This window comes from Cygnus atratus, chromosome 7 (assembly GCF_013377495.2).
Source record: "Cygnus atratus isolate AKBS03 ecotype Queensland, Australia chromosome 7, CAtr_DNAZoo_HiC_assembly, whole genome shotgun sequence".
Classification (NCBI taxonomy): Eukaryota; Metazoa; Chordata; class Aves; order Anseriformes; family Anatidae; genus Cygnus; species Cygnus atratus.
This window is the reverse complement of record NC_066368.1, coordinates 9,605,636-9,633,226: the sequence shown is the minus strand read 5'-3', so window position 1 is coordinate 9,633,226 and position 27,591 is coordinate 9,605,636. Positions and strand designations below refer to the sequence as shown.

Here is a 27,591-nt window from a genome sequence, read left to right as displayed (position 1 = left end):
TTTTCCTAGTACCTGCTAAGTTCCTTTAAATTTCTGTTTTTGCATATTCATCTCTTGAGAGAGAACATAATATACATGAACAGACTTAAGAAACACTCAGTGTTCCCAAACCACGGTCCTTTAAATAAATAAATACAAAAGTTGCCTTGTGGGCCAGCCAGTTCAAAATGCCTGCTCTATATTTAGCAGCAAGAGCAACATTTTAGGCCAGATTTATATGCTCAGGGCTGCTCTGATGACTCCTTTGTTTTAACTTGGGGTCCGTGGCATTACAGCGTGACAAATGCACATGGCGTGAGGCTGGTCGGGTCGGTCTGTCTGTCCGTCTGCGGTGCTGCATCCGCTCCCCCGGGCCGTGGCTGAGATGCTCGCAGGGGATCGGGATCGCAGCCACGCAGCCCTCGCCTCTCTGGTGCAAACCTCGGCCACAACCACAAGGATTTGGTGCAGGGGGCAGAGTCCCTCCGGGACAGGAGCTGTTGTGGAGCAGCTGATGCATTTCTCCCTTGTGCAGGGGCCTGCTCAGTCAGCATTTCTACACAGAATTAAAAAAAAAAAAAAAATTTCTCTTCTTCCTCCCACCATTTGAGGGGAAAGATGAAGACTCACGCATGTTGCACTTTTACCTATACAGAATAAAATCTGTTTTTGTTTTCTTTTTCTAATCTAGATATGAGCATGATTTTGATTTGCCGCTTTAAAAAAGCGGGTTTATTTATTATTTTTTTTCCCCACCTCCTTTCCCAATTCATTAAAATTGAAATGTTCAGTTTGCACTGGGGCATTGCGCGGTTTGACTTTGTTTCTAGTCACTTGAGCTCAGGGAATGGATGTACTGGTACGGTTGTTCTGACTTAGGAAATTTTTTTCCTTTTAAATAAACAGCACACTTTTCTAGAACTTCCAGTAGTACGCTTTGTATCTCTTTGTCCCTAAAAGATGCCAATTCAACAAAAGTTGCCTATGTTGAATGCATAACGTACAGTACTTGAAAATTCAGACCGCACTTCTGAAGGCATGTCACACAGCTATTTGAATTTTACAAGAATTGTACTTATTTCCATCGGAGTGCCTTTTTAGTTGGAAAAAATAATCCACAGTGGTCTCAATTCTGGACCATATTTGTTTAAACATCTATCTACATCTCCTTTAAGAAAAAATCAAAACAGTGTTTTACTTGTTCTTGAGGAAGAGTTTGTGTGGCTGATGATTCAACGAAGAATATTTTAAAAATACTTCATTTAAATACCATAAATGCGTATTGCATTGTTTTGGTAGTGCTGGAGGAAACCAGAAAATAAATACATGGGGTGGCTGCCCAGGAAAGAGAGGTGACAGCACAGATTTAGTGAATACTTCAGTTGTTTGTTTTCACTTTGATCCCAAATGATTCACTTAGTCCTCTGCCTAAATATATTCTTCCTACCGAAATGGGAGCCAGCTTTCCCTCTGGTCAGGCCGGGAGTCTTTTCTATGGCTAGCTGAGGTGCAGGGAGGTAAAGAAGGTGTTTGCAGGGGTGCATCCTTCCTTCAGCAAGGGTCATGGTGCTTCTCCTAAGGGCAAGAGGACCTTTTAACCCCTCCCAGCCCTTTGTTAAGAAGGAACCTGGGGGAATCGGATCGGGGGAAGGTGTGGGCTGCTCTTGAGGGGTTTAGGTTGGATGTGTGGGGTGCGCTGTCCAACAGCGGGCAGGTGGAGGTGGCTAATGGTTGTGTGAGGGTCTGGGGGAAGCAAGGCCTTCAGCTGGTGGTGGATGGTTGAGACATGCAGCTCGTGCTGGAAAGGAGAACGGGTGCGAGCGGCCCTGCTGGCCCCGTGGGCAAGTGCCCTCAAAGGATAAGCAGAGAGAAGGGTTATTGATAGGGGAAGCAACTGGTGCTGGGAGGGAACGTGCGTTTCCCGGCTCTCCAGGAGGGATTTGGAAAGAGCCGTAATCCTGGGTTAGGAGTAATTTGTTACAGCAAGACGATACTTGAGTGGCAGGAGGATGCTGGCGGAGGCGCAAGGCGGCTGCGCTCGGAGGAGTAGCTGGTCTCGCAGAAGGTCAACCTGACACGAATCCCACCCCAGCCCACAGGTTTTGTTTCTCAGCCAGCGCAATTAGCTCAGGGGACTCTCGACCTTTTTTTACATCTTTCAAAGACATCTCCACACATCTGAGCTAAAAGATTGCGCTGAGGAATGCGGACCAGGATATGATGCAGTGGAAAGTTTTCCAGTCAGGCCTTCTGAAAAACAAAGTAACCCCAACAGCAACCTTCCCAGCTCCTCCGAGGAGGTCAGAACATTTCTGGTTTTGGTGTTATCTTCAGGACTTTTTCCTGAGGTTGTCTTTAGGTTACATTTTTGTGTTAACTTTTGGGGGTTTGTTTTAAGTTTTTTTTTTTTAAAAAAAAAAAAAAAAAAAAGATATAGACAAAAGTTACCAACCCCAGGGAAGGAGAATTTTGCAAGTTCTTGGTTTTCGCGACAGCCTGAAACCCTTGGAGCCATGTATTCTGCAGTAACCCCTCGTTGCATTGAAGACCTAATCGCATATAGAAACCACAAGGGAGGCGACAGGAAATTCGGTATGAAATTTGCTGGGTTTACTAGAGAGTGGCTCCCGGCAGTTCACCCAGAATTGCTACATCAACAGGAATTTTTGTGGTAGTGATTCGAGTCATGAGTTTCACTTACCCAACATCAGGAGAAAATACGCCTCTTTCAGTAAAAGCCCCATTGGGCGACGTTACAGTTAGGAGCAAAGAGCTCACTTCTCCTGTAGCATCTTTATTCCTGCATCCCAGGGGAGCTGGCAAACCGAATCCCAACTCTCAGTAGCATCGCACCTCTCGGTAGTGCCCTGTGGTGTTTGCAGGTGCTTTGTGGGATTTGAGATGAGAGTTTAGATCGAAGAGGGAATAAAACCTCACCCAGCCAGTCCTGTAGCAGTATCTGAGATGCCCCCTTTGAAGAGGACCATGGCTTGTGGTGTGCTGCGTGGGGAACCATTCTGCAGCTCCCTCGTCCACGTCTGCTGACTTGTGGTAGCTGTAGGTGCTGAGCGCTCTACAAATCAACCCCCTTGGCTCAGATGTCATAAACTGAGGCTTCTGAACTCAAGTGGCTCCTTACAGAAAGGATGTGACAAATTGCTTGTACTGGATCCTGTGGAAATGTAGCATGGTGCTGCTGTGCTGGTGGCCTCTGCCACAAGGCCAGCCTGCTGCAGCAGCCCTTCCCCACCCTCCTCCTCCTCCTTCATCCCTTTGCACCACAAGAAACCAAAGTAGACTTCCCCTTCCACCAAACAGGAAGCACTTTGGAGAACAGATTGGGAAGCTGGGGAACTCTAGTGATGGTAGCAAATGAGGACAGGAGGTAGCACTGGCCCTGTGTACACTTAGGCACAGACAGCTGTCTGCCCGTCAGTTTTATTTCACACACGCGTGGGCTCACTGGAAGATGGTACCAGCTCAGCAGCCATTTTGTGTCCTGATCACATCGAGGTGACTTTGGTGATGGGTGACACCAGAGGAGCCTGGTTAACGCTTCCCATAATTTGGAAACGTGCAGCTCCCGCTGTAAATGGTGGAGTAGAGGGGAAGGTGGAGGTCTGTTTTGGAGGGCCCTTTTTGTTCCACTCCCCACCGTCCTGGGGCATGGATACGTGCACTGGGGTGGGCAAGGCGAGCAGGACAGGGCAGGCGTGTTCTGCAGTATTAAAGCAGAATCAGGCTGATCTACCACTGAGCTCTGTGTGTGCTTTTTCTCCTCGTTTTGTGTTCTTTTGTTTGTTTTGTTGTTTTCTCTTCAGGAAAAATAAATGAATAAATAAAAGGTAGTTGCAAAGCTTTAAAGCTGCAGTCCCTCCTTTACAAATGGAGTTAGATTCTTAACAGAGCTGGAAAGTTTTAAGGGAGGCAAGGTTCCCCTGGAGTGGCCCTTCTGTTATAATGGAGGTAGTCCAGTGCCGTGATCTCTCTCCCTAACATGCTGTCAGATATTTTTACTGTCTTCATTTAATGGGGAGGAAAGGAATTATATTTTATAGACCATAAAATGCATTCTTGGACTTCATGCAAACACTGGTTACCAATTGTTCTCTCACTCTCTGGGAGATTGCCAGGAGGAGAAATTAAATGTGGGTCTGTACATCAAATTGTTCAGCGAGTCTTAGAGCTGGGTTAGCTTTGCTGATTCTAAACAAGCTGTATCTACAGAAAGACTTTGTTGAGATTTCATGACTGTCCCATTCTTTCTCTATTGGAAACTCTATGCTTGAGTGGAACAGAACAGGTTGCAGAGAAAATCTGGGAAAAATAGTTTGAAGATGAAGTACTTTTTATTTAATTTTTTTCTTTTCTGGCTTAAAAGTAGGTAGGTAAAAAATTTGTTCTTGTTCCTTGAGTGAAATTATGCTTTTATTTGTGCCTGTGTTTTGGAACAGTATTTTGTAGACATCTGTAAAGTACTCAAGCAGCCTGCTGATTTGTGCAGTGGGGCTGTGGAGGCTTTCAAATTAAATGTGAAAGAAGTAATGGTGCTTTCCCAAGCTCCACCCGTGATCAAGAAACACTGCCTGCAGTTGTTCTGCTGAGATACCATGTGAACTGCAGAAAGTAGTGCTGTGCTGCTGTGTCACATGAACGCTCTTCCTCCTGTAAGTTTAAAAAAAAAAAAAAAAAAAAGTTTAATTCCTGCAGTAGCTGATTAGCCTTAGCTTCTTCATACCCAGTGTCAAAATCCTAGAATGCCACTGGCATCTGCCAACCTTGCAAAACAATTTTACTTTGGTATTTCAGTAAAACCGATGGCAAGAATACCTTTCATCCATTTCGTCATGAACAAATAATTATCTGAATGTCCCTGAACTTTCATAGGTGTTAATTTTTAAAGATGCTTCTGAGGACCTGCTGGCTATTGTCTTTAGCGCTCTCCTGGAGCAGTCCCTTCTGTGCCCTTTACCAGTATGCAGACAAAGGCAGCACCGGTAGCCGTGACATGTGGCAGCAGTCCTGGCATGTAGCTGTTGTGTTGCAGCTCATCCAGGATGCTGGATAAGAGCTCTGTGAGGGCACGGGGCCTGATGATTAGGTCAGGAGAAAGCTTTGGTGCTTCTGGGGTGTTCCTCCATCTTCCCTCGGTCTGACGGCTCATCCAAGAGGGAACGTTGTTTGTTTAGGTGCCCGTGGGGCTCCAGCTACTCCTTTGTGCCCCGTCCCATCCCAGAGCAGGCATGAGCTTTTCCCATCGCCTCGGACTGCTCCATGGCTTCAGTGAGGCACTGTCAGCTTGCAGGATTTCTGCTCTCCAGCATCCCTCCTTTGAGATGATCTGAGACTGTTTAATCGCTAACACGTTTCCATGATTTTCAGGCTGTGGTGGACTCCGCGTTCTCCTTTTCTATGCCCTAAGCAGCACTTCAGCAATGTGACAAAGGCACAGGCAAAATATTAAAATGGGCAACTCAAGGCCCCCTTTTCAGGGACTCCTTGTACATGACTGGAAGGGAAAGAGACAAGGTCACTAGAGCTCTCAATAACTGGGAAATTCAAGGCAATAGAAGTGCCTTGTTCAGGAATATATCACAAGATGGTCTGGCTGATACTAGCGCTGGTGAATAAGCATTTTAAATTGGGAAGAGGGCTAAATGCTGTATATGCATCTATCTGTGCAGGTATATACCACTTACCAGTTCCTTTTTTGTGTGTGTGTTTGTACTAATTTTCCCCTATTTATGTATTTTCATTTAATCATTTATTTGTGCAGTGTTGCAATAGTTTAAAGGGTGATTTTTTTTATTCTTTATTTTTATTTTTTTTAAGTGGAGATGTGTGATAAATACTTCCATGTTTTACAATAACGCGCTTTCATCTCTTGAGGTAGGGGAACCTTTTGTGGGAAAGGATCAGCCTCATTGATATAAGCCTTGTTGCTCTCATTTTTAGCAGCTCCCCTGTGCTTCATCGTGGTATATTACATAATCTGTAGAGGGGCTGAACATTGTGGGTGGTGTCTATTATTTTTCATATGAAAAATTCCAGACATTGCAAATCTGCAAGAAATAGGACACCCTTGTAAAGTTTCTGTAGCAATCTCCTTTGGTTAGTCATTTGCTGGTAGTTTTTATTGTTCTCACACTGTACACCCCTACAAGCAAGGTGATAACTGAGGGCAAAAATGATGGATGGAGGTGGATAGATGGATCCATCTAACTAATAGATAGAGAACAAGCTGAGGGTTCTGGTTTTGAATCCCATTTAAGCCCTTCTGACTGCAGTGGGGACACAAGTAGGTTGCAGTCCTTGCATTGTAGGCACCAAGATGGTATCCTCTTGGAACTACTTTTCTTTCCTGCAAAGAGAAATTATAGTTTTGTTAAGCTCTGTCTTTGTTGCTATTGCCTTCCCCCTAAATCTCATCCATCCCCTCATAATTTTAGTCTCCTGAGTTACTACTGGATTATCTTTAGTTAAAATGTGCCTAGGTGGCCCCCCAGACAAGTTGTTAGCTAAATATTGGGGAAACCTCTGAAAGCTTCAAAGTTGGCATCCAGGTGGGTGCTTCCAAGTGCTCCTGCAGTGCTGGCCAAGGGAGGAAAATTAGGGTCAGGAATCTGTCGGTTTGTGCGGCGTGTTGAGAGGCAGGAAAAGCTCAGACTGAAGGTGCTCCGATGTTTGGGAGAGGTGTCGGAGGCCTGTGGCACCATGTGGCTTCTGACTGCAGCAGCCCTGCTCCTGCTTGCTTCAGTTCCTGGGAGCTAATAAGCACCAGCTGCAGGAAACCCGAGCTGGAAAGTGTTGTGCAGCTTTCCTTGTTTAAAAACATGGACTGTTTTTTTTTTTTTTTTTTTTTTTTTAATTGCATTTATGTATTTATATGCTCTGGGACATCACTCGTAGGGCATTCCAATGGTGAAAACAATAATGTGACAAGGGAGCAGCTCCAGGTCGGACACCGGAGCAGGAAACACCTGCGAGCCCTGTGCCATCCCTCTCGTCGGGGCTGCGCTGCTGCGAGCCCTGGAGCTGGGGGACGCTGGCAATGAGTAAGAGTTTCCAGTCAACTCCTCCAGTCCTGCAAGTGGATTTTAGCTGCTTTTGACCAGCTCTGCCGTGAAATCTTGGGAAACATGTTTGTTTCCCAGCTTCTTTGAGTGTTTTTTTTTTGGGGGGGGGGGAGGGGGATTGATGGACACCTGTGCTGGGCTGCTCCTGGTGGGTCCGTGCTTTGCAGGACCTGCTGGTTGCAGATGGGAGGTGAGGACGTGCTGCTCCTAACAGTGAAGGGTTGGTTTTTTTTTTTTCCTCCCTTCTACAAAAAAAAAATAAATCTGGGCAGTTCAAATCATTTGCCTTTTCCCTTGTGCTGACAATTTAACAGCCTTTTTAAAAGCTTTGGTTTCTCTCAAGTATGCTCGCCCCATACGTATTTTAATTTTTGTGCAGAGGCCTGGAGCTTAACAATTATTTTGCTTAAGCTCTCTGAGACTTGCCGTAAATTTTTTTTTTTTTAAACACACACATGCTAATGATCCCCATCAGATCATATTGTTAAGCAGGGAATAAACTACCCAAGCCAAGATGACATTATTTTAAAAAATGTTAAAAGCAGGCCAGCGGAGCCCGTTTCAACAGTTTTGCTCCGAAATAATTTGCACAGATTTGTTAGGGTTAACTTGTTGAAAAGCCCGGTGTTTGCGCAGGCAAGGCGCGATTTCCACGTTGAGAGATGCCGGAGAGGAGCGAGCGCGTGTCCAGCACTCGCAGGAGCGGACGGTGGGAACTTCCCCCGCCTGCCCTTCCCCTCCGGTGCAGGAATGCAAACCCAGCCTCAGAGGCTGGGAAAGTTGGCCTCGAATTTTTGTGGACTCCTTGCAAATCAGAGGAACCGTCTGGCTCAAATCTGCATTTAGGGCCGAGAGAATAGGATTTCCTGCTATTTAGTCGCTTGAGGAAGGAAAGGATTTACCTCTCTGCTGTAATAGCGCTTGACTTTTATTTTTTCCCCTCTTTTTTAATAAGAAAATCGGAGCGTAGCGCAGCCTTAGTAAACCTGCAAAAGCAATCACGCCTCCTGCCCCCATCCCATCCCTTCCCTCGCCCTCCCCGCGCACCGCACCGCACGCAGGCACCGCGATGGGGCTCTGCCCCTCGCCCCCAGCCCCAGCACTGAGGGGCCGGGGTGCGGGCTGGCGTCTCCCTCCGTCGTGAAAGAGAGAGCTGTGGAGGGCGGCCGCTCGCCGCAGCTCCGTCGGGCCGCGCTCTGCCCACCATCTGGATTCGGTTAGCTCGCTCGGCAGTAGGGCTGAGTCTCATTTCCTCCAACCAGTAATGTTATATAGGCAGTGATCCTGTTCTGCCCTAACATAATTGAAAATTATGTGTATTGTAGACTCGCAGCGCTGAAATGTAGACTCGTAAAAATCTGTGGCTCAGGTAGCCTGTGGAGATTGAATTTGGCACACAATGAAGCTTTTATGTAAAGTAAGAATTATAAGCCACCACATCAATATTGTGTTACAGGCATGACAATTCTTGGATGAGGAGCCCTCGAGTCGGGCTCGTCACCTTAAACAATGCTAATGTTTTGTACTTTATCAACGGGGCTGGCACTGCAGAGCCAGCAAGTGGCCAGCAGCGTCCTGTTGCTGAAGCTGTCGGCCCAACAGCTTGAGGCAAGCCCCGGTGGCAGGCCCCGGCCCTCCGCGTCCACCTGGTGGAGAGGACATCTGCCCCTCGGTGGGGCCGGGGTGCTGGAGCCCGGCCGCTTGGGGGAGATGTGGAAGTTGCTTACTGACCCTCAAGCCTTCCTTGCTTTCTGTGGGGGCTGTTTATTTTATTTATTTATTTATTTATTTATTTTCCCCCCTTCCATATTGGCCATGGAAGCTGTCATGTGTGCAAAATGGAGCCCAGCTCATGCTGGATGCCATGGGCATCCACAGCCTGTTAGGTCCCAGAGGAAAAGCGGCTTTGGCTATGTTTGAGCATTTGAGCTGGAAGGTTTTTGGACCTGCTTTGGCAGGGGTGGGTAACGGGAGGACTTCACTGAGAGCCCAAACTTTAAGAGTCTACAACACAGACAAGCAAAGTAAGCTCTTCCTGAAGTTTCTTGGGCTGTCTCTCCTGGCTCTCATGAGATGGAGGCAGAGCAGTAACAATCACGTTGTCTTGCCCTGTTTCTTCTTCTGGGAACTTAGTGCTAAAAAAAAAGCAGAGCTGACAGTCCTGAAGGCTTTACAATCCTTGCAGTAATTACTGGCTGGACAGGGTCTGATGTGAGCTTGCTCACGCTGCCCTGTCAGTGCCTCTCGGTGTGCCCCTGGGGACAGCCTCAGAGAAGCCCACGCGTTTCTTGGCCTGTCTTTTAGGGCAGCCGCTGACCTGAGCTCCCTCACGGATCACCAGGTTTGTAGGAATATTCCAGAGTTGCTCGTGACCCTCGAGTGGTCATGGAAAAATAAGTGCGGTTGGTTTGTTTTGGTGGACGATGGCTTCCCAGCCACTTCCAGCAAGCTGGCTGCTTCAGCTGTGGTAGAAGCAACTTCTCACTCTCAAAAACAGTCATGTACCACGAGGCAGACATTCTGTGAGGATGTTTTCCTTGGAAGAAGAGAAAAATGCAGTCTCTAGAATGACACCCTGGCTTTACTAGCATTTAATACTTTACTCCCCAGCTGAAATATCAGGGGAAGTCTCTAGTCGCTGTGACCCGTCAGGACAGCTGTTGGGGAGCCTTTGTACCTTTCTGCAAATTCATATGCCCCTTTACATGGTGGTGTTAAGGCCACTGCATGTGAAAGACAACTGATGGACTTCCAAAAATGTATCAGTTGACTTGTTCAATAGTGCCATCCGCAAATCTGAAATGTATCAATTTCCCTCGAAGTTAAGAAGCTCTCAGTCAGCCTAGGCTTTGGGTTCATTTTCTGTGCACTTGGGTTGCATTTTTAAGCATTTCTTTGAAACCACAAAGGGTTAGAAAGTTACTTTAACGTAATCTCAACTTTTAAATTTATGTTGTGGTCACCTATATTGAAGAGCAGGGATTTGATACAAGCAATCAAATATCCGGAGGCTTACAATCAAGTCATATGAGTTAGCAATGCCACTTACGGTAGGCTGGTTCTGGTTTTTTTGGGTTTTATTTCTTGTTTTTAAGAAGTGCTGAAACATTCTGGTCCACATTGCACAAATCCCAAATGTGAAGATAAATAAAAACAAGACTTCTTGGAACTTGAGGAACTCAAATGGGGCACAAATCCAGAGTATGGGTTTGTTTATTTGCATTCCAGTAGCTCAGAAATCTCAGGCCCTCCAAGCGATGGGAAATGGGAATGCATCCTCCTGATTTTGGTCACCTCGGTGCCTACGGTCTTGCAGCAAACTGGCCTTGCATGCTCACAAATGTTTTGCATACGTGAGCAAATGTGATAGTGATGTGCTGAAAGCATGGAACCAGATCTCCTTCCTTCCTTCACTAAGATTTAGATGCAGCTTCTGCTGCTAGCCTGGAGTGGCAGAGGCTGATCGTGAGTTGTTCTCCTTCAAGATTACTTAAGGAAAAAAAGTGATGGGTAAACATAACTATTTCTCTAGATATTTTCTAGGAATAGATCTGTTAGGTCAATCAGAGTCCAGTGCTATCCACAGTGGTCAGATCTATGTATACAGCTGCTTTTCTTAGGTCTGGGAGGGGGCTGAAGGTATGTGACAGTAATCATTTCTTCCAGCGCAATACGGGGCTTTTAGAGATCATATATTAACTGTTGGCACAGTGCTGCGCCACACAGAGAGTAAAGCTGGGGCAGAAATTATATCTGTGCTGCATGGATATGGTTTTGGGCTGGCTCATTTCTCCGCGGGACTGATTTTGGTGCGAATGGAGTGCTGTGCTGCTGCAGCAAGGTGGGCACCAGCTCTGGGGGAAGCCTTGTGCTCACTGGGCGGTCTGGTTGAGTGTGGTGGGAGGATAGGCATGTTCCAGAGCCAAAGCTTTAGTTGGTATTTGATGCTGGTTAAGTCCATGGGAACATTCAGCTGCTTCTTGAAGGGTAGTTATGGTGGGTTTTGTTGCTGTTTTTTGTTTTGCTTTCTGAATCAACACCCACTTATGCTGCAGACTGGCAGTGTATTGAGACTATCCGCCAATGGCAGTGACACAAATATGTTCTGGCTGCCCCTGAGTGCCTGGCCAGGCCAGCTGAGAGCGAGTGCACCAGGCCGTATTCTGTCTTGGACATCATCAACTGGAGAGCTTATTACGTTTGGCCGTGTAATTGAATAAGTTACACTGTGCAAGTCCCTTAGGGATTGTCCTTCAGAAGGTTTCTCTCCCGCTGATGATGAGCAAGAAGAAAATAACCCACGGTGACTTCCAGAGCTGGTGGAAAGGAGAGAAAATAGGTCTAAGACCCAGCAGTGCTGTGGGCTCACATTGCTTTTTGGGCAGACCTCTGCCTTTAGGGCTCACACAGTGGTGTGAAGCTGGAGGAGTTAATGTGGTGCATGCATTGAAAGAAGGCTGACAGACAATCCATTAAATACAGAGATTGTATTCTTAACCTGCAATAGGTGTTTTCCCTCTCCTAAAACTGATAATCTACCTTCCCCTCCCTTGGCCCATCCTCTCCATGGTTTTGGTATTTTGTTTCTGTCTGGCTTTTATTCCTCTTCTAGATTTGTTATGATTAATAAAATTAATGTAATATTGTCTTTGCAATATGCTGTGTTTTCTTATTCCTGAACTTTAATGTAGTGGCATGAAATTGTTAGACAGATTTTGTCTCCACAAACATGTGAAGTCGTCTTAATTTTTGTTTCTGTTCCTTGCATACGTTTTAATTTGTATCTTTTTGCCCATGTTACCTAAGATTTGTTTTTGTTTTATTTTTATTTTTTGCCTTTCTTTTCTGAACTCATTTTTCTTTTCCCATTTTTGTTTCCTCCATCCAGTATCTGCAGATGAAATGGCCACTGCTTGATGTTCAGGCAGGGAGCCTTCAGAGTAGACAAGCCCTCAAGGATGCTAGGTCTCCATCTCCAGCACACATTGTTGTAAGTAAACGCAGAAGATGTTCTTCCTTTGTTTAAAAAAAAAAAAAAAAAAAAAGGATTTGACATTAATCACATTGATTGTCATCAGTTTTCTTTTATGTGAACTGAAAGATTCAAAACAAACAAACCCTAACAAGCCCGTGGTAAAAGGAGGGAATATATATTCTATTCTTTGGTTGTTTGTGAAATTATCATTCATTATGCTTAGCTCTGTGCTTCTTAGGAGAGCACAAAGTTGAAAATGCTCTAAAATTACATACTGCAGGATTATTTAGTGGAAGTGAAGTCCGATCAGGTTGGTTATACATGTGACTATGTTGAACTGAAATGAATGAAGAGATACCTTTGGAAAGAGTACTTTAAAAAAAAAAAAAAAAAAAAGGAACAAAAACCCAAGCCTGTTCTATATTCTTTGCTTAAAAAAATCATGAAATATCTATTCCTATTGCAAAATCAAAATCTTGAGGGAAGGTTTATGCGAACTGGTCAGCATTCTACTTGGGTGAAGGGAAGGGTCAACGGAGTCAAGCTCAACAAGAGCACATCTTCCTTGCATTGTGATGATTTCTCATTTAGTATAAAAAGTGTTATCAGATGTTTATTACTTGCCTGCAAAATACAAAGTAATTTGTTAGTAGTTTGTAAGTAGCATTGATAATAATGTTCTTTTATTAACCTCTCAGTTATTTTTTTGTTGTTTCTACTGTAAAAACAACATTGAATTTGAAATCTTTAGTACAAATTTGCATGAGAGAGGGCTGGGGGGGGGGGGGGTTGATTTTATTTTCTAAAATAGCTTCCATACAGGTTTTTTAAAAAACGTTTGTTTATATGGCACTATGCAAGAATGGCAGTATTTATTTGCCCGTCCTCACCTATGGCCAGTTTTGGCACAACCTATCGTTAAGGGGCCTGTTAGCTCGGAACGTTCATCTGGGGAATATACCTCTGGAGAAATGGCATATAGCAGGTTAGAATATTTCTTCAAAAATACTCTATCATCAAATTTTGGGTTTCTTAAAACCCTTTTTTATGATTAGTGGATGACAAGGTGAATCCCAAGAAACACTGCTCGTTCTTTTTCTTTTGTTATAAAGTCTAACGTGGATGTAGTTGACAGATCATACAAGACACACATTTGTTCTGGTAGAAATTTAAAACCAGAGTAAATGTTTTTGAGGAGTTTGTTATTCTGTTGTTGTCTCTACGTTGAGAAGTGCCAGGCCTTTGCTATGAGTGCCTTAGTTTTTTATTTAAAAAAAAAAAAAAAGAAAAAAGAAAAGTCTCCTATCTTCTAGATTTCATAGCTTCTAAAATAGATCTCAGTATGGCAGAGTGATGAGCACAGGCCTGGTACTTGCTTAGTCAAAGCACTGATCGCTTCGATTTTTCAGAGTGACTTTGTTTTGCCTTCCTGTGCACTTGGGCTGTCGCTGAAGGAAGAAATGGGAGAATAGATGTTTGGCTGCTTATTTAGAACAGTGCAGCCATCAAAACCTGCCGTTACCTTCTTCCTAGTAAGAAAGAAACTAGAACAACTTCCTGATTTTGGTTCTTTTCTGAATGCTCTGACTGAGGAGTAGGGCTGGAAGCGGGAGCGCTCCCCTGGGCTCTGGGGTTGGGAGCTCGGCCCAGGCCTGGCGAGGGGGCACAGCTTTGTGGGAGGCTTTTGCGCGGCAGCGGGAGGGTTTTCTCAGCTGGCTGCAGCCTGGGACAGCAGGCAGATGTGGTGGGGAGCAGAGCTGGGCATCACCAGCACCTTCCGCTGCCCCTCAGGCTTCGCTTTGAAAGCCCGAGGGGCTGGTCGTGCCGCGGCTGGCTGGGTCCCCGCTCGCAGCATCACCACTGCCGGCCCCCAGCACCTCCGGAGGGAGCGGGCGAGATGGAGATGAGTTGACAGCACGGGCACACATGCACAAAAAAGGGCGCTGCCCGTTCAAAAATCAGGATCCTTTTGGAAAATAAAGAGAAACCTGTTTCCAGGAAGGCTGAGGTTGATCTGCTGTGTATTTTGACCATTTATGGGGTTCTTATGGGTCTCTTTAAAAGCTGTTTCACTCTGCTATTCAATAAAAAGCATATTTACCATAGCAACCACTTAGGCCGTGAGGAACATATACTACCTCCGAGATGGAGGCCACCTTCCAAAAGAGCCACAGCTGGCATTTGTAATGTGATCTTTTGTGCTACTTACAATGTTGAAGGGGAGAGGAGGCGAGGGAGCGAGGTGGGGGAGCGGTGGGTTTTGAGGTGGGGGGGGCAGTTTCTGCAAGGTTTAATGTTTATTTCTAGCAGCAAACTGTTTTGCCTTGTTCTGTTTAAATAAATAAAGGCAGCTTTTTCCACCCTTTTTCCTGGCATCCACCCCAGGCCACGTCCATTTTGCGTAGTAAAAAAAAATAATTTTTTTTTTCTTTTGGTAAATAAAGTTAGAGTAGGTAATGGCATTCGGGGGAGGTGGTGGTGGTGGAGAGCAGATGAAGTGGCTGCAGATGCCAGTTGGCTGGGGATGTGTCAGGTTTCTGTGGTGTCCCAGCTCATTGCTGCTGTGCGTGCCTGCAGCACCTGGGACCTGGCTGCTCTTGCAGCAGGCTCTGCACCCGGTTCTGTGGAGGTGAAAATGCCCGTAATCTTTTTAGGGAACAGTAAGGGGTATTTCATGGGCATGCTTATGTTTCTTCATGGCTGTAACGCGTAACCTATAAGGATAGAAATGGGCTCTCCACCCACGCTGCTGTGTCTTGTCTACCTGCCAAGTGTATCCATGCCAGTTTTTCTCCCTGAAATCAGTTGTGCTGCCCCGAAGATCTACAGCAAAATGCTAACACTTGCAAATCATTTCTTATCTTTCCCATATCTCTGAAATCAGGATTTGAGCCTAATCTTTATAGGTGGATTACAAGGAGAGGGAAGGAGTGTGTGTGTGTTTTTTTCTTCTTTTCTCTCTCTCTCTTTTTTTCCCCCCTTTTCCTTTCTTTTTTCTCCGTTAACGTTCTTGCTTCTCAGTGTTTGGCTCTGATTAACACGAGCTCTGTGTCAGGGCTGCAGCTTTTACGCCCAGCCTCGATGAAACTCCCTTTGGCTTCGGTGCGAGTTTTTAGTTTAATGACTCAGGACTGCAGAACATGGCTGTCTGTAATGTCTTAAGTAAAGTCTATACTAGTTGTAAGCCCTGCTCCTTTCAGATTTGGTTAAGAACATTAAGTTAAGACTACGAAAATGGAAGCAAAAGACCAGCATGAATAATTTGGCTGGATTGCCCCCAGTGCTGAGGGCTGGGTTAATACTGCTTTTCATGGTGCTTGAGAGAGTCTCCAAGGTCCGTAATGAGAAACAGAATATTAAACTGAAATTATGTTCAGCATGTCTTGAGGAAGGTACAGCATGAGGCTCCATTTAAGACCAATGTGTTTATTTGCATTTAGGTGCTTCACTTGTCCTATAAGACTCTTGCATCTTGCTTTGGCACAGTCATGCTGCTTATCTGTGTCCAAAGGTGAAAGAAAGCTGGGGGAAAAATTGTTTTAATAGTATGCTATTAAGCTTGCTAGGTCAAAATTTTGAATTCAGCCTGTGGATAGTACTATTATGAGGCTGGCATTTTGAAAGGTTCTTACGGCTAATTTGCAGCACCCCCCCACCCCCACCCCCCTTTTATTTTCCTCCCCGACCTCTGATTTTGTTAAAAAATAAGTTTTTGGGTGTAAAGCAGACCCGTGGTTTGTGCGTTCCTCTAAACGAGTAGGGTACTAGCTGCCTTGAAATCCCATGTTCAACGCGTACCTAATCTGCTCCATTTTCTTGAGCTACTGTGGTGATAACGATGAAGTGTGGGTGCCCTAGGAACGGGATTCTTGCCTGAAAACTTTCCAGTGAGGTGTGGACAGGCGAGTGAAAAAGCGTGTGGTATATCCCTATGAGCATCTCCAAGACCTGCTCGCTACAGAAAGCAAGTTGCTTTAAAACTTTTTTTATCTGTATATGTTTTTCTTAAGACCGTAGGAATGCAGGGCTGTTCTTCCCTGTTCTCTGCAAAGTAAATATTCTGACTAAGCTGTACCCTGGTTTGGGCAGGAGGATGGGTGAAGGCCGTTCCCTGGGTCCTGCCTCCTGCTGTCTCAGCTGCACAAAGACTTGCTTTTAACTTTCTTTGTACCAGGCAAAAACAGTCTGAACCCAAAATGGTGGTGGTTTGGTACAGTATATTTCTTACAAATCAGTTAAAGGTTTAAAAAAAAAATCCTGCATTTTCTTCTGCAGGGAGGCCTTTTGAAGTAAATGTAAATGTTACCTTGGGGGAGGACTTCTAGTACTATTTGGCCTGGGTTTTCTAATATGTAATGAACACAGCCATAAAGTAGACTGAATCCCCAAGAACAAAGAATCACTGTGCAGTAGTGTATCTAATTTTTTTTTTTTTTGCTTAAGGAGGTGAAAATGTGTTTTCAAAACATAATATGACAAGCAAAACTTCAGGCAAAACCATCTCAAAAATGTACTCTGTTCTCAACCTCTTCGACACGTGTGGAGAGCGTGTCTGTGGCTGCTGGGCAGTTTAGTTTGGGGGGATCAGGAGTTGTTTCCCAGAGCGTTTAGAGTCAAAGCTGTGCAGTCTGCTATCCCTTCTCCTTAATTTCTTTCAGTCTCATGTGGTTCACACTTGGGCGCTCTGAAAAAAGACAAATAGCTGCAAGTATATTACAGGGTGATAGATTTCAAAGTTTACCTCGTGTCCCATCAAATGCTCCAGGCCAGAAATAGGGCGCATCCAAGGACAAGTGCAGTCCTGTATGCATAGAGCCAAGAAGTGCAATCTTGCAGCTTCCACTCACAGTGCCCCGAGAGGGCTTTTAAAGCTCTTGCTTTGTTTGTCTTTAATATTTTGTGTTAGAGAGGCTGTTCTTCCTCTACAGTGCCCTCTTAAGCTGTTCTTGGATTTCAGGCTGTATGTGCCCGTGACGGGACATCCACCTGCGTGGAGATCTGCAGAGCAATCCCCTGAGCATGCAGCCCACGTTGAGAGCTGCAGGAATGTGCTGGTGGGGTGAAGGGTGGGTGGGTGGGAAGGATTTGCATGTGTTTCATGTCAATGCCCAGTGTCAAGAGCTGTACTGGCACCCTAACAGCTTCTGATGGCAGTAGGTCGCACCTTGGTGCTTGGACCCAGTACACAGGTCCTGGAGACTCATGATGCAGAAATACCCAGGCAGCCTTAATTGGAAAGCTCCTGTAGTGACTCTCTGCTTTTTAAACGCTCTATACTTTATTTAGCTAATTGCTCTGGCAGTTGCAAAGTAAACAAGATGTTTCATTAATGCATGCCCAAAAGTGTGCAAACATCTTGTTCTGGATTTTCAGAGCTGCATGGAATTCAGCCACAGAACAAATTAAACTTGCTGAGAATTTTGTGGGTAAATCTTTCACCACTAATTCCTTTTGATTTTTCATTGAGAAGGATTGTATTTTAAAAATCTGTGTTCAAACCTGGCTGTGTAGGGCTAAGTAGAGAATTATCTACCGTCAGCCCAATAAAACTATTTTGGATGGATTACTATAAAGCGCACGTTATATTCAGTACTCACTAAATACGAGCGGGAAACCTGCATTTAGGTAGAGCATAGAAGAAATGCGGACTCCTAAAAAGTCAGCCATTTGCTAATTTGATAAGTTTGCAGAGTAGTCGAGGCTTTTGGGGACTGCTTCATGGCATCACCGTTACTCTGTGGCATAATGTCCACTCTCTACAGTGTTTGGAGGCAACCCCTCTGCTTGAAGGCTGAGACTCTGGAAACGTGCAGATTTGTACCTCTTACTGTGAAGTGAGCAGGGATTTAGTGCTGCTGCAAACATCAGTCAGCGCTAAAGCACCTTCAGAAGACACCTTGGGGCTGGATTGGCAGCTGGGACAAATTGTCACGCTTAGTTGCAGTCAAGAGATCTGCGAGCAGCTCCAGGAACTCTGAAGTGTTTGGATGTTGGGATATTTCAGCTGTGAATAAATGCTGTAAAACATATCGTACTGCCAACCCCAATTGTTCTAGGATCATGAGTCAGGTCTCAAAGGATCATGAGGATTGGTGGGGGTTTTTTGGTGTGGGTTTTTTTTGTTTGTTTTCTGTTTCTTAAATAATACATTTTGTATTCTCTTTATTTGTTCTCTGGTTCCTGAGCCTGCAGGGTATACGCCGCTCACATTCTCAAACTTTTCTCTGCAGCAGTTCAGGGGCTTGCTGTGTGCTGTAAGTGGAGGCTGAGGTTCTTCCCTAAACACTTGACTTCAAGGCTACTGCGCTTTAAGGAAAAATAGCAAGTAGTGCTGGACTAGCTGTAAAATCCTAGGAGCTGGCAACCCTAAGCGGTGCTCTTGGAGAAGGCAGCTGGGTAGGTGTGTTGGGTTGTGCTGCAGAGCATCTGTTTCTTGTGAGTTATGTGGCTGGGCTTGGAGAACCTGGTGCGGGGCATTCGTAGGGCTCTGGGTGACGGGTGGAGATTTGTGAATGTTTGCTGATCAGAGAGCATTAAGTAAAACATAACGATGCAGTCTTCAGCTTGGCTGGAAGTGCATCTATTGCAGGCTTCCCTCATGTATCCTCCATTTATAAAATAACCACTGTGTCCTGAGTGTGATGCAAACGAGTCTCTGAATTCTGCTCCTTTCTGACTAGTTTGGGGTACATCAGAGCTGCAGAGAGCAACATTTCAAGTAGACACCTGTGTTGGAAAGAGGCTTCACGAGACTGTTTTAGCGCAGAGGAACCCGGGCTGTGATCTGAAAAGGATTCAGTCACAAGGCAGCGTGCATTGGGCTGGAGCACACACATTAGATTAGCCTTCAGGGACTTGCATGGGCCCAAAACTAGGCACCCGCTCTCCTGCGGTGTGGCTGCCGTGCCGAGAGGAGCCAAGGGGGCCGAGCCTGGGCCCCGCGTGAGGGCCGCAGCAGCCTGGCTGTGTTGGTCACGTCAGCGAGGACGTGTGCCGAGGCCCGCAGGCCTGGTGTGGCCGCTGGCTGCAGGTCCATCGAGCCGTGTGGCCCATCCGTAGCTGGATGTGTGTGGGAGCTGAGGGGACAGGGACTAAATCACACAGCTGGGTCAGGAGCCAGAGGCCCTGCTGGCGGCAGTGCGAGCAGCAGGAGGCTTAGTGGGTATGATGGGGCTGCCGCACCATTTTTGCCCGAATTGCTACATTCCTGGTGTAGCCTTGGGCCGGTGGAAAAGCCCAAATAGCTGGTGGAAGTAGCTGTCTCCAAATAGCTATTCCTCATTATCTCTCCATGCGGCCGCTCTCATTCAGCAGTAAGAGGCCCTTTGTGCGGTTTAACTTAATCCGCTTTGGAAACGGATTAAGCTAAATCACACAAAGAAACTCTTAGTGCTGAATGAGAGTGTCCACACAGAGAGATAATTCGAAATAGTTGTTCTCTGTTTTTTTTTAATTCACACTCGAGCCCTCGCACAAAAACTTCCCCATGCAGACGAGCCCACTTGAACTGAAACCTCCTATTTTCTGTCTAAACAAGATCTGTGTGCTGTGTCCAGGTGCTGTAGCAAAGAAAACAGCATGTACTTACCATTAAAAAGAGAGGAAGGAAGCTGGCATTGCTGGGCTCTGGACTATTTGTTTGCTGAGTTGCTCAAGCCCGGGATTGTTGCTCCTCTCAGCAGTACTGGCGGTCTGGGATTGGATTATTCATCAAACACTTCACTTTCCAGACTTTACGCACCTGTGCTCTCTCCTGCAGAAGGACCCGGAGCTGCTTAGTGAGCTGCTGTGTAACAAGAAGGAGGCATGCTTTCTTGGTCCTGTGCAGACCTACAGGGAGGGGGCAGACCCACCTTGGAAAGCCTTTGAAGAATTAGAGATGTTGCAAAAAGCTAGGAATGATGCCTTCATAAAACAACTAATCCCCTAATCTCTTCTCCAAACAGTGTTCAGTACCTAGTTTCACGAAACTACACTGAAAATGTTGTACAACAGACTTTGCTTTTGATTCTGTGGCTGGCTGGAACCAGGGCTGGTTCCAGGGGAGCTCGCATTGAAGCTGCACTTGCACTTGACAGATTGGTGAGAAAAATCAGCCATCAGATCATGAGCAGAATCTCCTGAGCCAGGGAAGCGCTGCTCATGCCTCCATTTTACCAGTGCAGCTAGAAAGATGTGAAATAACTTTCCCAAGGTCATTTTGAGACACTGACTTCCATATCCACATTTTCAGAGGTGTGCAAAAAAACCCACCACCCAATGTGACCTGACAGGAAAAAAAAAACAAAACAGAAAACCAATTGAACAAGAAGACAGAGGTCGTTTTTTAGATCTAAACCTAAAGTTTTAACGTATGTTGGACCTTAGAAGAAAGTTACTTTCAGTGCTGTTTATGCTCTAGGAAGACCCTGCGTGTCCGTGAATGCTTGTTGCAGATGTGTCTTATTTTTTCTCTCTCAGAATTTGGAAGTTTTGGGGAGCTGAACCAACAAATGGTGGCTCTGCAGTCAGGCTCACCTCTCAAGGAGAGAGAGAGTGAGTGATGGGCTGGTACCAAACCCGGGCACATGTATGGTTTGAACAGATAGATGTATGTGTGCACATCAGAGGTAGAGGGCTTTCTGGTTTGCCTCCCTGATGCTCTGGTGGATCTAAGAAGTAACCAAATCCTAGCATTGTGCTTTTTTGTTCTTTTTTTTTTTTTTTTTCCCTTTGCGATCCTAACTCTCTACCTTGCTCTTAGTGCAAATTAAAGACGCGCCTGTGTCCCCAGGCCTTGCTGCACTGGCTTGCAGGAAGATGTTGGTCTGTGCTAGTTTCCTAGGAGAGTGGAGCAGCTCTCTAACATGCATTTTTCCTGTTGGCAAGACTCAAAGACTTCTCGAGTACTATTACTGTGGAAACTAGCTTCCCCTTCCCCTTCCTTTTTACTTTTTAGGCCTTGGTTCAAGAAATCATTACACATGAGCTGATGTCTGTCCATGTTCAGGACAGCATTTAAGCATGTGCTCGAAGTATTTTCTTGTATAGTGATGCTTTTTGAATTGGGACACTGGAATTGAATATCTGTATGAAAAAAATAAAAAAATAAAAACAAACCCTTCCTGAGACATGGTGATGGATTCGGCCTGTCCCCCATCGAGCAAGTACTGAGAAAGGACAGGGATGGAGGGACGGAATAGCATGTCCTGAGCTCTTCTCCCTTGGAGCTTGTCCTTGTGATATATTTCTTCCCGGAGCTAAGGCTGTATTTTGTGAGTATGAAGGAGGGTTTTGGTCTCCTGTGACTCACTGGGAAATGAATGAAATCTGTAGTCTTCTCCCCTGACTGAGAGGAGAGTGTCTGGGAGAAGAAAGACAAAACAACACAAGTCTGTCCCATTGTACATCTGCAGAGCTCAGCGATATCAGTATTGTGTGCTATGGGGCCATGACTTCCCTGTGATATGGAAATGGTGTCTGAGGGAGGAGAGCAGAGTGAAGGGACCTGAAAGCCTCAAAACTTTCTTAGTTTGCATATACAGCCCTGAATGCTTTTCCTGCCAAGCAGCTGTGTGGACGCACAGGGAACCATTGGAAAACCCAAAATGGGTGCAGCACACCCGAGCTTTCCCTAGTGGCAGAACTTTCACTGCTTGTTGGCCATGTCTACATCTCCACGGTTAACGAATATGAAGCAAGCAGGAGTCTGAATCGCTAAGGCTGTAGCCTGCTCCCTGTTGACTCCCCATCCTGGTGCTTTTCAGGCATGCTGAGCTCTTTGGAGGGAAGTCGTTCACTGGACATGAAATAACCTGCTCCTCATTAAGGGCTCTGATGACCAGGACAGGTTACTTTGGGATAAGCTCTGGTGTGGATCCGAGGCACGCCAGTTGCTCCACAGTTGCTGCCTGAGGGGTGAACGTGAGGCAGCAGATCCCACTTGGACTGAAGGCGAAGTTTCCCACATCTGTTCCAGAGCTGTGTGTGTGCCCGGGCAGTTCCTGTGGCAGGGCTGCTGGAAGCCCAGGGTGAAGCTCGCCCTGCAGTAACTTGTTCTGCTCGTCATGCCCGGAGCACGTCCAGGGAGTGTCCACTCGCAGTGAGATGGACTGTTAAGCCGTGTTTCTGTGTAGGCGACCGTTTGGACACCTCAGATCGCAGTGCTCGGGCATCTGTGGGATGAATAAATGGTGAGATGTCAGGGAGCAGCCCCAACACCGACACGAGAGGAGAATGGCCACAGGCCTGGTGCCCTGTTGGCTTTCTGGCCAACTTGGCTGCTCCTCTCCTGGGTGCTGAGCTGGGCTCATGCCTCTTCATTTAAACACCCTCCTGCTCCTGTTTGCTGGCGGCTGGGGTCAGGCGTCTCAGTCTGGGGCTGGAAGTTGGGGACCTTCCTCTTCCCAAGCACCTCCCAAGCCTGTTAGTGATGCTGCTCTGACTGCAAAACGAGCAGGTCAAAGTGCCAGGTGCAAATTTAAAATCGTTTCGTTACCACTTGTTACCTGTGTTCCGGAAGATTTAATAAGCAAGCTACTTGCAGAAGGGCAGGTGGTTGCCCCAAAGAGCTCAGGTCCTGGGCAGATGGGGGCCATGCAGTGTGAGGCACGGTGGCGGTGCGATTGCTGGACTTGTGCGGTGTGATGGACACCGCATCCTCACATCCCTTTCCCGAAACAGTAGCGTGTTCTCCGTGTTGGACTGAAACACAGCTGGGGGTGATCTACAGGTCCCCGGGCTCCAAGTTCACAGTCCTAACTGCTGGGCCATCCTGTCTTTGGCATGCATGTTTAATGCTGTAGTTGTCTTTGCTTGTTGTGCCGGAGGGGACTAAAGGCCAAAAATACAGTTGCTCATCTCCAGTACAGGTGAGCGCTGCGCTTTTTCCCTTGGACGCCTGTGAGACACCGAAAGGAGCAACACAAGTCCCTGACATCAAAGAGTTAATAGCAGTGAGGGTGGTACAATAGCTCATTAGGACTTAAACGTGGGCTGCAAACTCAGAAATCTTGATAATTTTGGTCTATAAGGACACTGAACTTTCAACCCTAGTTCAGCAATAATAAATGCCTATTAAGTAAGGCTTCCTTTTATGAAGGGAGGGTGGATGGGTGCATTTCAATGGGCTTTAAAAGTATTGCTCCTTATTTCAGCGTCTGCTGGCCGAATGCATCCAGGCATGGGAAGGCATTTCAAGATCTGCACAAAAAAGACTTTGAAGTGTAACCTCTGTGAGTTTCTTAGTTAAACCTGACTGCAGTTGGAAGCAGCACTTTATTTATTTATTTGATAGTCCTTTTCTTTTAAACTTGCTTAAAAAAAAAAAAAAAAGCACAACGCAGAACAAACAAAAATAAACCTCTGAGCAATTTAACAAGAATGCATTTCTGAAACTTTGACCCAAAGTGAAAGGCGGTGGCATGTGTTTGGCTTTTGAGTGGATGTTTTCATAAACAAATATATCAGTGCTGATTTTTGGAAGCAGGGAGAGACTAAACTCCTCTCCTGGATGTGGTTTAGGTGGTCGCTGGGGCTCGCAGCCCTGCCACCCCACGGGCAGGGGCTCGGGCACGCGGCGGTCCACAGCCCGTGCTGGCTGCTGGCACCGGGGCCGTGTGTGCCCACAGGAACCAGCCACAGCCAGGAGCTAAAAACTTCTTCACGGCCCCTTCGTACACCTGGGGAGGGATGCAACATCCTGCGGATATTCTGGGAGTAGAAGCAAATCACGAGTGGCTGCAAGTCACAGCTTTATAAGTTGCAATCTTGCCTTGACTGTGCAGGTCTTGATCCTGCTTCTGCTGAGCTCCTAAGTGAGGCTTGAGGTAGCATGGTGTGTGTGTGTGTGTGTGTGTGTGTGTGTGTTTTACCTCGCCTCTCGGAGAGCAAGAGAGAGACCTCCGTGAAGAGAGTGACAGGGTTTGATATAAACCAGCAGGACTGCATTGCTGCCATTATTCGACAGTAAACCCTTTCACAATGCCATATGCTGTGCATTCCAGCGCAGCAGCGTAGGGTGTGATATAGTTAAAGCACACTCGGCAAACAGGAAACGCTGGTGACCGCTGTGTGTGCTTTTCATGGAGATAAAGTATTGAGAGCGTAACGAAAAAAAAAAAAAAAGAAGTGCTGGGAATACGGGGAGAGCGGCGGGGGTGAAGGAGAGGGATGTATTTTGGGCCTGACGCTCCCGTCATTAGGAAAACACAGACAGGAAACGCAGCCAGGGAGCAACAGCGAAAATGCTGCTTTGCTCCAAGATGTTTGTTTTACTCCATTACATGTATTTTCTATTTTGCTGCTGGGTACCGGGAGTGGCTGTGTGGTTTTTTTTTTTCTTCTTTTCTTTTTCTTTTTTTTTTTTTTAAGTTCCTGCCACTCCGGGTTGGTATCCAGCTCCCTTCCCCTCTACCCTACCCCAGTTAATAATCAGAGGCTATTTTAAGGGACCAGAGTGAAGAAATGGAAGCAGTAGTGCGTTTCCTTACCCCAACAAAGTACCAACACCGGTATTTAACATACGTGTCGGGTTTTTTTTCCTGGCACTCTCCCTGAAAGAGGCATTGCAAAGTCTCCTCGGAGTTAGGAAGTGGCTATTGCAGGGCAGAAGGGAAGGCAGGGGGATGGGACCAGCAGGTCCGCGGATGGGGAGAGCTCTGAATCATAAACAGACCATAGCTTTAATAAAATAAATGAAGTGGAGCCTTTTCAGCCAAGGGCAGACTGTATTGGTGCGAGCCGGGCTTTTAACGTTCGTAGTGAAAATTGACAGGCTGAGAACTGGGACATAAACAAAAATGTCAGTCCCTGGGAGTCTTGTTCACTGGACAATGTCTCAATTGTTTCCGTGATTTTTCGCAGGCAGCAGGGGATATTGGGAGATTAACTGTTTACCAGCCAGGCAGGCTCTGGAGGTGCTTGCAGAAAGAAGTGGCAGAAAATAGCATTTTTGTTTGGAAACGATTAAGCATGTCAGTGGGTGATAAGGAAAGGTCACGCTGTTCTCCGCATACTTGTCTGCTGTTCAAGTTGAGCTTTATGCTTCTTAAATTTTGGTTAGTTTTTGCTTTGTTTCTGGAAAGTTTTTTTTTTTTTTTTTTTGCTTTTGCTTTTTTATCAGCAAAAGTTAGATTGCAAGGCAGGCAGGTAGATGTTTAAGAAGTGGGGAAAATGTGTAGGTGGAGGTTGCGTTTTAATTTTTGTTAGCGTTTCTTCATGGAACAGAGGCAAACTTGAATATTTTAAAGTTATCTATTATTTGGAACAGGCTGAAATCCGAGTCAGGGAATGCCCTTTATTTTATTAACCGCTGAACAATTTTGCTTAGGTCTCAAAATAAGAGACCATCTTCAAAGAAGCGAGAGGCGAGAAGAGGAGCTGAGTTGTCTTAAACTACTTTTGCTTCACTTATTATAAAAACAAACACTGAAACCTGTTGCATACCAGCCCTGTGTGGGCACGGTTCAGAGAGCTGCGCCTGGTAATTCCTTACTCATCACAGCTTGAATGTATGGTTTGTTGTGGGCTGAGGCACGGAGGGGGAGGCGACAAACCGAAGTTGCTTCTTCAGGGCGCAAAAGCTGTTGAGGTTTATTTGCAGGAAGATAAACCTGTTTTAATAAACGTGGGTCTCGCCTCAGCCGAGTGAAGTTGAAACATTTTGCAGGCTGGAAGCCAACTTGCTCGGTGCGCGGCAGCCTGGTATTAAAGCTCTGGGACGTGCTGAGGTTGCTTTAACTTAATTTATGGAATAATAATGCAATCCCATTTTTGTTTCCCCGCATCCTCCGGCTGCTTTGTGTTTGGATGCATGTTCGCAGCCCCGCACTTTCTCTAGCTTTCAGTCCTCCGGTTCCCCTGCCCCCATCCCCTTCCTCCGCAGCCATTCCTGCTGCAGTCCAACAGGAGACGGAGCAGCGGAGGGAGGTCTGCTCCGTGTCTTCCTGCCAGGCAGGAAATTGCCTCCTCCGTCAGTACTGGAAACTTGTAACACAGCAAAACTTGTGCTCAAGGACGGGCTTCTCCCAAAATTTCTAGGTGAGAGACGCGCTCTCAAGTGTGATAAGGAAGGGAAAAGTAGGCTGTTGCTCCCCAGATCCTTCCCTGTGCGTTGTGCACTGATGGGAGACAGGGAAGAGGGTAAAAATAACCGCAGTGTCCACGGGCTCTTTGAAAAAGGCTGGCTGTGCAGATCACAGCCGGGAGAGTGAGTTGCTGCCCTTTTCAGGCTGGCCAAGGCTGGAGACGCTGGGCACTGAAACGCACACCAGGTCCTGCATGAAAAATCTGGCTCTTGGGTGTGTTTTGAATTGATAACTGCTTTCAGAGATTTAGAAAACAAAAGTCATTGACATGTTGTAGCACTTGGTTCCCCGGGTAAGTATCCTAAGTAGGGCTGGATTTAATAATTTCTAATTAATTATTCGTGCAGCCAAATGAATTGCGCTTCCTGTTAGTTAATGATCACTGAACAGATCGTGATTTTTCTTGAAATGCTGTTTGTTACTCATGCACGAGTTTCAGCGTTGAGTCTTGGAGGTTGTCCACGAGCAGTTCTTCAGAGCCAGTCAGCGCTGGAGCTCTTCTGTGCAGCCATAGGGAACATGCGATGCGTTTCCGTTCCCTGCGTGGAGCAGCAAACGATACTCTTAATTAATAAAGGTTTATTTTCCACAAAGATTCTCCAGTAGTTGCAGAAAATTCACCGTCTTGGCAAGTGAGCTTGCCACCAAATTAGTTTGCTTGTATGGTCACAGAAAGCAGTTAGATTTGTCAGCTAATGAATTTCTCAGGTTGCCATTGTTTCGTGCATCATGTAAACACAGAAGGGAAAAAAATAGCATTAGTATTTCAAAGTGTTTTCTTAGCGCTGTTTTGCAATTTCTACCCCTTTCTATTCATGCATAACCATCAACTTCAATTTGAAACTCATTATTGATAATAATAGCGCTCAACAGACTCACTGCTTCCGTGCTCTTCCTTGTCTCCTTGAGAGGTTAACTGCTGGTGCAGGTGAAACAATTTGTAGAGATACCACAGAACATGTTCCTGAGATGGCCTCTAGATAGCCGTATAGCCCATGTAAGTATCCATTTGGTTGTTGTCAGTAATTTTCAAGGCCAGCTTTTCCTAGACATCACAATTAGCAAACAGACAATTTTCTAGTTTATATGAACCTGTAGGTGGGGTGAGATGGGGACGCTGAAAATGCTCTTTGTAGATACATGTAGCGTATGTAACCCTTCAGCAGACTGCAGCTCAGCTGTCCAAGATGAACCAGCATCTTTAACGCCAATTTACAGTGTTGGGTGCCACAACAAGGGTTTTTATAAAGCCTAAGCAGCCGGGCGTCCACTCCGCTTTGTCTCCCACCCTCACTCTAGGATGTGCCCGGAGGAGCCCATGGAGCTTGGCTTTTGTGCTCTCATGTCCCTTTGCTTGGCGGGACCTAAATCCAAAATCCAACTTGTGGAGAAACTGGGAAACTAGCAAAGCAAGGAGCAGGCTCAGTCCCGTTTGCCAGCTCTTTGTAAGAGCTGGATGTTGCCTGTCTGCCTTCTGGAGTAAGGACAGGCAGGG

At 46.1% G+C, this 27,591-nt stretch overlaps 1 protein-coding gene across 1 annotated transcript in view; it reads left to right on the top strand.

Moving 5' to 3' along the window:
- The window catches only part of TCF7L2 (transcription factor 7 like 2), a 177,095-nt gene that overhangs the window by 50,985 nt on the left and 98,519 nt on the right, over nucleotides 1-27,591 (top strand). Inside the window, 1 exon segment of the mRNA XM_035547927.2 lies at nucleotides 11,944-12,045. Coding sequence (XP_035403820.1) covers nucleotides 11,944-12,045 — 102 coding nt within the window.